This window comes from Abramis brama, assembly GCF_963993115.1.
Source record: "Abramis brama genome assembly, chromosome: 20".
NCBI classification, from domain to species: domain Eukaryota; kingdom Metazoa; phylum Chordata; class Actinopteri; order Cypriniformes; family Leuciscidae; genus Abramis; species Abramis brama.
This window is the reverse complement of record NC_139982.1, coordinates 31,325,959-31,338,337: the sequence shown is the minus strand read 5'-3', so window position 1 is coordinate 31,338,337 and position 12,379 is coordinate 31,325,959. Positions and strand designations below refer to the sequence as shown.

Here is a 12,379-nt window from a genome sequence, read left to right as displayed (position 1 = left end):
AAATAGCCGTATCAAATTCTGGAATATTGAATTGCACAAACAATGTTTTTCTCTCTTTCTCATTGTGTAACTATAGGACCTCGAGAGCTCGATTCGACATGCTATGCCGGGTGAACCATTAGCCCACCAGCGATGAGAGTTATGAATGTATTTGATTTAGTTAATATAGATATCATTTGCATCTACATGCCAGAAGTCTTGTAGTGATTCTTTAGCGTCACGCTGCCGGTTTTATTTAATTTTGAGTTGTATTGAAGCCAAACACAGGCTGGATGCTGCAGTTTGGTCGGCTATGAGAATAAATAAGTGGAAAATATTTTTAAAATTTGCACACAAAAAAAAAAAAAACACATGATGAAATGATGTTTAAACAATCAATTTGTTCAAAAACAAGGTGCAGGATCTGATTGTGTTGTCTGTCATACTTTATGAGATAAAGTAAATGTCAGAAAATTATTTATTATTATCCCCACTGTTCTGTAATCAACATTATTGATGATGACATATTGATGTAAACTTTCAATTCAGTCTCATAGTTACAGTCAGGTACTTGTTCACTTTTTACATCTCATCACATCTGATGTTGAAGTAGAGTTCAGAAATGAGTGAGGAAAATGTGAGTGGTGAAAGCTGTGTGGTTGCTAGGGTATTCTAGATAGTTGCTAGGGTGTTGCTATGTGATTGCTAGAGTGTTCTGGGTGTTTCTTTGGGTGTTGCTATGCAGTTATTATGTGTTCTCAATGGTTGATAGAGTGTTCTTGGTGTTTCTTGGGGTGTTGCTATGCAGTTATATGTTCAAGATGGTTGCTAGAGTATTATGGGTGTTTATTGGGGTGTTGCTATGCAGTTATTATGTGTTCTACATGGTTGCTATAGTGTTTTTGGAGTTTATTGGGGTGTTGATATGCAGTTGTATGTGTTCTAGATGGTTGCTATAGTGTTTTTGGTGTTTATTGGGGTGTTGCTATGCAGTTATTATGTGTTCTCAATGGTTGATAGAGTGTTCTGGGTGTTTCTATGGGTGTTGCTATGCAGTTATTATGTGTTCTAGATGGTTGCTATAGTGTTCTGGGTGTTTATTGGGGTGTTGCTATGCAGTTTTTATGTGTTCTAGATGGTTGCTAAAGTGCTCTGGGTGTTTATTGGGGTATTGCTATGCAGTTATTATGTGTTCTAGATGGTTGCTAGAGTGTTCTGGGTGTTTATTGGGGTGTTGCTATGCAGTTGTTATGTGTTCTAGGTGGTTGATAGTGTTCTGGGTGTTTCTATGGGTGTTGCTATGCAGTTATTATGTGTTCTAGATGGTTGCTAGAGTGTTCTGGGTGTTTATTGGGGTGTTGATATGCAGTTGTTATGTGTTCTAGATGGTTGCTATAGTGTTTTGGAGTTTATTGGGGTGTTGCTATGCAGTTGTTATGTGTTCTAGGTGGTTGATAGTGTTCTGGGTGTTTCAGTGGGTGTTGCTATGCAGTTGTTATGTGTTCTAGATGGTTGCTATAGTGTTCTGGGTGTTTCTATGGGTGTTGCTATGCAGTTGTATGTGTTCTAGATGGTTGCTAGAGCGTTTCTTGGGTCTATGCTGTTGTTAGGGCTTTGTTAGGTGTAAATCTGTGTGATTTTTCTAGTCCAGCAGGACACATGATTTGAGGAATCATTAATGTCTGGACCACTAAAGCTTCAGTACGATGCACACACTGACGTTTCACATATAATACGGGTTTGTTCAATCATTAACTCTCAGGATGAGTAAAATAATAGTTATTTTTGATTTAGCAGAGTATTAAAATATGCCCTGAAAAGCTTTGAACTAATATGGAGTTGTCCTGAAGTCAAACATAAGGAACTGATTTCTTTGGCTCCGTCTTGAGAATAGACTCACACACGCTCTTCCCATTGTCCAGACTTTAACCACAGGACGCGCTCTTTCTGGGAATAGACTGTCTATGTTTCGTGTCCCTGTTCTGATGGGAAGTTCTGCACTCTTCACAGACTATGTGATGATTTATAGCCCTATTGACAGAGATCAGCATGAGTTCTCAGCACCGCCACCTGAACCGCAGAGATAATGCATGTGGTTTGATGACCGCCGCGGTTCTCGGTCATCAGAGAGTCATAACAACACGTTATGTGCATCTCTTTAAGAAGGATATATCAAGAATATATATTACGACCTTGATATTTATTAGACGCCAAATCTCACGATTAAATGCCGTTATAATTCAGAAAAAAATGTAATTATATTTTGCATAAAGAAAAATAATAATATTTTTGGGGCCATTAAGATTTATTTATGTATTTGATTATTTTAGCCAATGACACTTAAGGACATTCTCCTCAAATTCTTATAACTTTAATGCAAAAAAAAAAAAAATCTCATTACCATAATCCAAATATATTAATACTTTTTAATTATTATTTATATGAGCATTCAGTGTAGCAAAGACTACCATGATGTATTATTGCAAATACTATAATTTTTGTAATATATTGTATGTATCTTTAAACAGTATATCATTGCACTATTTTTGTAACATATTGCATGTATTAAAAAATAATAAATCATTGTTTTTCACTTTACAACATGCGACTTGAAAGTTTTATGTTACTTTTGAAGCTTGACGGATGTGATCCCCGTAAAAACAGCTGCATTCAGATCCACTTTCCATGGAAAAACAACAGCATGCGGGTTTGGAGCGACAAGAAGGAGAGTAAATAATGACAAAATTGATATTTTTGGTTGAACTATTTTTGAAAAACATATATTTTCTTCTTTGTGTTGTAAATTTTCCTGCCTCAAAGGGTTAAATGGACAGAGCGAGGGAGCTTTCGGCTGGCAGAGACACGGTGCGAGAGATAAAGGGGGAAAAAACAAGGCAAAGTGAGGCAAATATTTGAAGAAGACCGGCGTACAGGATGGGAGGGGGATTTATAGGCTTTTATATCCACCTTTCCTAAATATCCCTCTTTACCTCTAAAAAAAGACAAGTGAAGAGGTAGAAACCCACGGAAAAAAGAAAGAAGGATGACGTTAGAGATCCAGTTGCATTACTGCAGCATTTTTTTTACAGTTTTGCATCTCATTCTCAACCAAAGATGCATCATAATTATTCATTTTAACAGCCAGTGTCTAGTATTAATATGATCAAGATCTGCCAGTAAAGTGTTTTAAATGATATAAGCTGATCTGATGCTTCTCATCTGATCATGAGAAAAATACAATATAGAATGCAAATAATACAATGCAACTATAATAGCTTTATCCTCCTGGGACCCAGGAATAGACTTATATTTTAGTGAGTTTCTCTGACATCATACATGTCACATGTCACACCTGGGTCACACCACATTCAGGGCTTTTCAGAGACACCAAATGTTTGGAGGTTTCACCATGAAAACAACTTCTCCTTGGTCTTTAAAAATGTCTGACATTAATTTAGGGATCAAATGTAGCACTCTTATGGAAATATGATAATATATTGTAATTATAATTTAAATCGGACTACTTTTCAAATTGTATTTCATAATCCAACATCTCAGGAAAACGTTATGGGGTTTCAAATCAACAAATGACTTTCTGTTCCAGAACAGAGCTTTGATTTCATACATGTAGAGACATCAGGACTTACATCATGTTTATCAGGCATTCTGTGAGACACAAGTGAATATGGAGATAAATTATACATCAATATTCTTATGAAATATTAGATATTATTATTAAACTTTTGCTAATTATTACTCCAATTATTACACTTCTTTTTTCATTAAATGTTGCTCCAAGAACACACATTAGATACGGTGTATAGATACATTGCATTGAATGGGAATATTAATTTATGGCCATTTTACCCACATATTGCATAAAGTAAAATGGTGCATCAATTCATTCTGTTATATCTTTCATAACATAGTTGAGAATCATCTTTATACAAATTTTAGTTAAAATAAATCCTGAAACCACAAAATGTATTGGTGATTGAAAACAAAATCCCATTGTTTTTGCCTATACATATAATTTCATGTCATTTTATTTTTTAAACAACTGAGTCCTGGTGTCACTACAGAGGACATAGCATAACATATGAATAAAATATCATTTTTCAAAACTTTTTTTTAATTTTTTTTACCATTTGTTTCTTATGCTCTAAACAATGTAATGACATGAAAAAAAAAAAAATGAAAAAAAAAAAAAAATCTGGGTCTCAGGAGGATAATATTACCTTCATTAATAATATGTTTCCAATATCTGTTCGTGTTTAATGTCAAAGATAATGCATCAACATGGACATATCTTCAAAACTCATGAATAAAACTGCACAAGGTAAAGAAATAATGAGTAAACTGTTTATTTTAAAGGGCTTTTAAAAATTCAGTAACATTTGTGGAATTTGAGAAGCTGAGAGTTACCAAATGATCCATAAATGCAGAAAATATACAGTCATATGCAGCCTTGCTTTATTGTGAATGTTTTTTGTTTTTTGTCTTGTGCTGATTATTAGTTCAGATGAATCGCAGGCTTTGTAAAGTCGCACTGTTTAAAGCTTCTGAAGTTTTATTTCACATTGTCTTGATGAAAGTGAACATGTGCATCTGCCTCATCTGAGCATGAGCATGAACACAACACACAGGTCGCGTATAACACACACTGGAAACAATGTGTTTTAGGACGCTAATAACAAATCTGCCTCAGTTTATACGCGTTTCTTCTGTTTTCTTGTTAGATCCTTTTGTCAAATGCGCTTCATGTGGTAATGTGTGTGATTGATTTACTAATCAGAAATCCTGTTTTCACTTTTCTAGAACATTTTGTTTAGTCTTTGCCTGAGACAGCGACGGCTCTTCCCAACAATATTTAACACAAAATTCCCACTCTATCTTGTTCTTGTTAGGTTTCTGGTTGCAGCGACGAGGAAACAGGATTTCAGTGCAGAAGACTTTATTAACAATAGAGCCAGGACAGAACAAGCACATTAACATCCACAGACACTGAACAGGACAAAACACAGGGCTTAAAGGGATACTTCAGGATTTAGCATTAAGCTTTGTATCAGTAGAAAACCCGTAGTATTTTCAAATTACCGTGCTTCCCTCCCTCATGTCCCCCTGAGACGAGAGATTTATGTATTTTTTGTCTGGAAAAAATCCTCCGATGACGCAAAAAACGTCATTTTGCGTCATCGGAGAATTTTTTGTCCAGAGGCGAGAGACTACAGCCAGTAGGGGGAGCTGTCCCGCATGTTTTCAACCCGCCCATAGAGGGATCTCACTCACAGAATGTACAAGCAGTGTCAGCCATCTTTCTTTGGAAGCTAAGCTATCAGGCTCTTGTTCTGTGGAGAAAGCTGAGTAGTAGGGGTTACCATCCTCTTTTTCCCGGACATGTCCGGCCGTCGAGATCGTCCAAAATGTCCGGGATTCGGCTTTTGCTTCCTGCAGTCGCCATTCATTGTTTACATGCACACCTTTTGTTTCAATCTAACTGAATTCATTCCAATTGGTGAATCTGAATGTAGTGTTTACATGAATGCTAAACAAGTGATCGGTTGATGTGCGTTTTAACATTGCTAAGAAAATTCCCGTTCCTCCGTGAGAGATGCGAGGCCGGTGCGTCTCAGTAATGACGGCACCGGCCTCGCGCCGTTCTCCCGCGGCCGTCAGCCTCGTCCTGCTCGCCACAGTAAACATGATGAATGGCAACTGTAGAACGCAAAAGCCGAATCCCAGACATTTTGGGCGATCTCGAAATCACGGGCAGACTCGTCACGGAGACTCACTAGTAGCCTAGTCTAGTTGTTTAACTGCGCGCTCTTACCGGTAGGCGTGGCTTGGGAGTGGCCTCCTAGGGCAGCGAAGCAAGTGCATTCTGGGAGTTGTTGTCTGTCATCCACATAAGCCAAAAATATATTTTCTGGCTTTTCTCAGTCTAGAAAGCTCCAAATTCAAAAATAATTTCAAATTTCTTCTACATAAATGACCCACTTTCCAGAGGTGAAGTATCCCTTTAAATATGCCGGGGAGCAAGACACAGCTAGGACAAGCGAACTCAGTACCAGAAACCATCTATCTATCTGTAGACTTGGAATTAAGCCTTTTCCCCGTTATTATTTGATTCACAGGACCAGACACCAGTTATCTTGCCAAGAAAAATCTTTATTCTTATATGTCAGGAGAGAAACTCTGAGAGGATGTTATATTCATGCCAGGTCTATGCGTTTCCGTGTTTCTCTGCTGTAGTACAGTAAGATTGAGCTTAAATACACAACTGAGCGACTTTCGTCTTCCTTTTAAGGAATCAAAAACACCTAATGCCTACGTTTAAAAATGGAATTTACCCAGTGCTTTCACATGGTACAATCCACTTTCCACATTAAGAAACTATTTCTTTTAAACATTCCTTTTGTCACAAAGAGCATGCCAACTGCACACAGTTGAAGTATCATCATCATTGGAACATCTCTGCTGAGTGAACATTGCATTCCTCTAAGCAAAACATAACTCTACCAGCTCTCTGCTCAGCGCACAAGTGCAAACATAGTCTGACTTCACAAAATACATTATGAAATTATAAAGAAAATGAATAAAGAAAAATAAAAATAAAAAATAACACTATACAGTAAATTTTTAGTCTTCACTATCTATCTATCTATCTATCTATCTATCTATCTATCTATCTATCTATCTATCTATCTATCTATCTATCTATCTATCTATCTATCTGTTTGTCTATCTATTCATCTGTTTGTCTATCAGTTTATCTATCTATCTATTCATCTGTTTGTCTGTCTATCTATCTATCTATTTATCTGTTTGTCTGTCTATCTATCTATCTATTTATCTATCTATCTATCTATCTATCTATCTATCTATCTATCTGTCTATCTATCTATCTATCTATCTATATATTTTTTTTTTAAATAAAATAATTATTTTATTTAATTTTAGAGTGAAAGATGTGTTACATCAGGTGTTACAGTGTGAGAATATGTATGGTTCTGCACTGTATGGGAATGTGTCAAGGCGGATCTTCACATAAAGCAGAGGGGTGTTTTCTCCAGGGTCCGGTGGGCGGAGGGTTATATCTGTATGTTCTTGAACTATAGGACTGAATTGAGCTGTTCAACACCGGTGGGTTTGGCTCCGCGTGCCTGAAATCTGAGGCGGGTTTAAAAGGCATTGAGCAGAAGCACAGACAGTCGAGGAGAGACACTTGAGGATCAGGGTTGCGCGGGCATTAGATAAACTACTAATAACCTGCAAGAGCCTCGGGCAAACTTAAAATGAGGATAACTAATGATTCAACCCTTGTGGGATTTAAATATCCATCATTTTGGTTATTAACACAGATAGTTAATCAGTAATTTTTAAGAGTAGCGCGCAACAGGACACCGGCGTTTCCATTTACGCACGGAAAGCGCGCACATTTTAACGCGTTGGACTTCTGTTGTTTTTGACGAGCCTTACAATGGGACACCCGAACAACACATCGCACGGATCGGTTAACTCATCAGACCCGTACGGACGCGATGAAGAGGTCGCCAAAATCGAGATCGCGGTCCTCAGCGTCACCTTCGCGGTCGCCGTGATCGGGAACTGCAGCGTCCTGGTGGCCATTCACAACACCAAGAAGAAAACCTCGCGAATGCACCTGTTCATCAAACACCTGAGCCTGGCAGACCTCGTGGTCGCGTTTTTCCAGGTCCTTCCACAGCTGTGCTGGGAAATAACCTTCCGTTTCTACGGGCCGGACTTTCTGTGCCGGATCGTGAAGCACCTGCAGGTGATGGGCATGTTCGCGTCCACATATATGATGGTTATGATGACTCTAGATCGATACATCGCCATCTGCCACCCTCTGAAAACCCTCCAGCAGTCCACCCGGAGGTCCCACATCATGATCGGGGGCACGTGGATCATCAGCCTGGTCCTCAGCACCCCTCAGTACTTCATCTTCTCTCTCAGTGAGATCCAGAACGGGTCTGAGGTGCTGGACTGCTGGGGCCACTTCATCCAGCCCTGGGGACTCCGCGCGTACATCACCTGGATCACAGCTGGGATATTCCTCATCCCCGTGATCATACTAATGACCTGCTACGGATTCATATGCCACAGCATCAGGATGAACATCAGATATAAGACCAAGAAGACTCCGAGTGATGGCGCGCACAAGAACGGGCTGATCGGGAAGAACTCCGTGAGCAGCGTCACCACGATCTCCAGAGCGAAGTTACGCACCGTCAAGATGACCTTTGTCATCGTCCTCGCTTATATCATCTGCTGGGCGCCGTTCTTTACCGTGCAGATGTGGTCGGTGTGGGACAAGAACTTCAGCTGGGCTGGTGAGTGAACCTCACCTACATGTTGGGAAACATCAATGCATTTTATGCAGGCAGAAAACACATGTTTTCCACATGTGGAAACTGTTGCAAAACCACATGTTTCCCATGTGCAAAGTATGTGCTCCACATGTGTTTGTGCTATAATCGCGTCCATAGCATTAAAATATAATATTTAATGAACAAACATTATTATATAATGCAGATTAACATATTAATGTATTCAAAGAGTTAAAAATGTAATGCACATTTTATTTTCATGCATATTTATATTTTAACTATTAAATATGCAGGGTAACACTTTATAATTACTTTCATTTAATTTTAATATATTTAATTTAAGAATAAATGTTATGTTGTATAATATGCTTCACATTACAATTACTTGAATATCATTAAATATGTAGAATTAACAAAGAAAATTTTATTATTTTGTTCATGTTTCATATTTGCATATAGCCTACTGGATTGCAAAGTGAAATGTGCAGTTGTGCTGATATGACCCTAAATATGCTGAACACATATATATTATTAAAACTATAACTTTAGTTTTACTAATATATGTTTGTAGTCTGATAAACACATCAGTGTAAAAAGTGTAATGGTCAATAAGTTATGACAATATGTTTTTACATTGCTTGAACTGATCAAAATAAGTTAAGCAATTAAAAATATATATGTTATATAAGATTCAACTCATGTTTTTTAAGCCAGGTTTATGTTAAGTTAAAATGACTTAAACATCCAAAGTTGAATCGTTTATTTTCTGTATCAAATTTAAATAGAAAACATATTGTAATCATGAAGCATTAATGTGATAACAATCAAAATGTCCCCTGCACATTTAAGTAAATTTTAACCAAAAATCTTAATAAAAAGTGCATATGTATTGCATTGTTTTAAAATAATAAAATGTGTGCCAGTGCATTCAAAATCACAGCATCTTTGTGAAGCTTAAATTTAATGAGCAACAAATGGCAGCTTATGGAAAGAAGTGATAATGCGTTAAATATAGTCTCTCTGATATGATTATAGTGATCATTTGAGAAATGAAGTCATGAGACCAGAATAGAGCGTCCAAGCAGAACATCTGCAGAGGCTTTATGATGTGTAAATCTGTCAGTCCACATGAGGTAATGGGATGTTTATTTAACCCAATTGCACCCCATCTTCACCTAATAGTTCGAGACAAATGGCTTCAGTCGAAAAACAAGTTATTAGTTTAGCCATATTTATTTGTACTAATATCTGGCAATCCAGTAGGCATAACACCTGGTTAAAAATGACTAAAAACTAAATGAAAAAAAACTTTATTTATTTTTACATATATATATATATATATATATATATATATATATATATATATATATATATATATATATGTGACTCTTGAAAAATAAAAATGACACTGTGTAATGTAATTATTGTATAAAGCATATAGTTCCGCTCCTGGATGCTGATTGGCCAATGCAGTGACTTTAGAATCTGATTGGACGATGCATGTTCTAAAGTGTTGATACAGTGTTACATTCTATATTAATTGCCATTGCTATGTTGCTTGCCATCAGAGAGACTAATGAACCGTGTTACTTGTGGAAAGGATTATTTTGATTATTAACATTAAAAGGACATCAGTGCATTAAACGATTTAGCTTCAGGTGTTGTTAATACAGTCAAACCAAAAATTATTCAGATATCACTTTTTTCTGTATTTTTTTTTCAATTTTTTACTAGTGGGTGCAGGACACTAGAGGTTTAAGTAGTTTAAGTAAACTGACATATTATACCCAACAATTCTTCATACAGTGACTACCAGTAAAATTTATAAAAATTTGGGGCCATAAATGATTCAGACACTTTGAGCTGATCATGTTTTGCTGAAGTGTGTTTTCTTTAATTGCTAATGCTCTTTTTACACACAGACTGAACAAAATGAAGCATTGCTTGGTCACTGGTTGAGCTAAACTGGTATTATCTAATTGTGTAGTTAAATTTAACAGCTGACAGATATTCAACATAATTCATGTGTGAGACAGTCTAACAGAAGGACGGACAAAACCAGTCAAATATCAACTGAGTTCTGCTCATATTTTATTACCATTTTCTAAACTATAGCGAATAAACTGTGATAATGTGAGAAATGTTGCAGGCGTCTGAATAAACGCTGGTGTGTGTGTGTTCATGTGTGTGTAGACTCAGAGAACACGGCGGTCACTCTCTCTGCGCTGCTGGCCAGTCTGAACAGCTGCTGTAACCCGTGGATTTACATGGTTTTCAGCGGACATCTCCTGCACGACTTCACACACTGCTTCCCCTGCTCCCATCAAATCCCGCAGAGCTTCAGGAAAGAGGATTCGGACAGCAGCTTACGGAGAAACACACTGCTCACCAGGATCACCAACCGAAGCCCCACGTGCAGCTCGGGAACCTGGAGAGACCTTGATCAATCCCCGAAATCTGACCGATCGGCTCCGGCTCCGGCCGGGACGTGATAACCCTGGGAATTTCTTTATTAACCATACTTTATTGATAGTTCGATAAGGTTTTTGACTTTATTGATCTTTATTGATCAGCACTTTGGTGAGACTCTCGCAGACTCTCACGACGGGTCGAGCTCTGGATGAGCGGAAATACACGAGCTTCATTTAAGCGTCACATTTTTCTCTTAAAGGGGTCATCGGATGCAAAATTCACTTTTATATGGTGTTTGCATATAAATGTGTGTTTGCAGTGTGTGGACACAACCACCATACAATGAGAAAAATACATTCACTCCTTTTTTTTTAATCCTCAAAAATCCTAAACACTCAGGCTGTTTGGACTTTCTGAGCACTATGATGTCATAATGCTCATGCTCCGCCCACGACCGCTGACGGACTGTCCCGTATTAGCATATTTCCCGTATTAGCATATTTCCCATATTAGCATATTTACACCCTCAGCCATTTGTACTATCCGCCCGATGGAAGAGGTGGGGGGGATGGGGGGGCAGTTGCTCATTATCATTTAAAGAGACATGCACCGAAACGGGTCGCTGTGAACAGAGCTGTTTTTGAGGAGGTAAAAGGGTGTTGTTTTACACAACCATTGAGGAATTTTAACCAAAGTATATTACAAACTTTACATGAAGACCCTAAAGAATCATCTTCTGGAAAAGGGGCATCCGATGACCTCTTTAAATCTAAAACAGAGTCATCCAGTAAGAGTACAGAGCTGTGAGATGATTATGGAGAGCAGCTCGGATCATTTGATGAGAAATATTTGACTTTTTATTGCAGTTTGAGACATTGTTGAGATCTCTTCGGAAACTTTCTGAAGTCTGTCTTTTTCTCTACTTCAGGTGAAGTCTTCATTGCTGTCGTCAGAGAGAAGTTTGAAATGATTAGGATGTGTTTAATGTTTTTGTAAGAAGTCTCTTCTGCTCATCAAGGCTGTGTTTATTTGATCAAAAATACAGTAAAAATTCTGAAATATTATTACAATGTAAAATAGCTGTTTTCTATGTGAATATATGTTAAAATGTAACTTATTCCTGTGATCAAAGCTGAATTTCCAGCATCATTACTCCAGTCTTCAGTGTCACATGATCCTTCAGAAATCACTCTAATATGAGGATTTGCCGCTTCATATTTTTGTGGAAACCGTGATACACTACCATAAAAAAAAAACTATTTTATTCAGAAAGGATGTATTAAATTGATCTAAAGTGACAGAAAAGCCATTTTGTTAAAACTAATTATATTTAAAATTAATGCTGTTCTTTTGAGCTTTAAATCCATCAAAGAATCTTGAAAAATTAAAAGTATCACGGTTTCCACAAAATATGAAGCAGCACAACTGTTTTCAACTGACAATAATCAGAAATGTTTCAAATCATCATATTAGAGTGATTTCTAAAGGATCACGTGACACTGAAGACTGGCGTAATGATGCTGAAAATTCAGCTTTGATCACTGGAATAAATTACACTTTAGGCCTACTATATAATCACATAGAAAACAGCTGATTTACATTGTAATAATATTTCACAATTTTTACTGTATTTTTTT

At 37.2% G+C, this 12,379-nt stretch overlaps 1 protein-coding gene across 1 annotated transcript in view; it reads left to right on the top strand.

Moving 5' to 3' along the window:
* The first annotated feature begins 7,188 nt into the window (after nucleotides 1-7,188).
* avpr1aa (arginine vasopressin receptor 1Aa) overlaps nucleotides 7,189-12,379 on the top strand; it is a 6,297-nt gene continuing 1,106 nt past the window's right edge. The window contains exons 1-2 of the mRNA XM_084095955.1: nucleotides 7,189-8,333; nucleotides 10,524-12,379. The exon at nucleotides 10,524-12,379 is cut by the window's right edge and continues 1,106 nt beyond it. Of these exons, the coding sequence (XP_083952081.1) occupies nucleotides 7,460-8,333; nucleotides 10,524-10,822 (1,173 nt within the window). The 5' untranslated portion in view covers nucleotides 7,189-7,459 and the 3' untranslated portion in view covers nucleotides 10,823-12,379. The remainder of the gene's footprint in view (nucleotides 8,334-10,523) is intronic.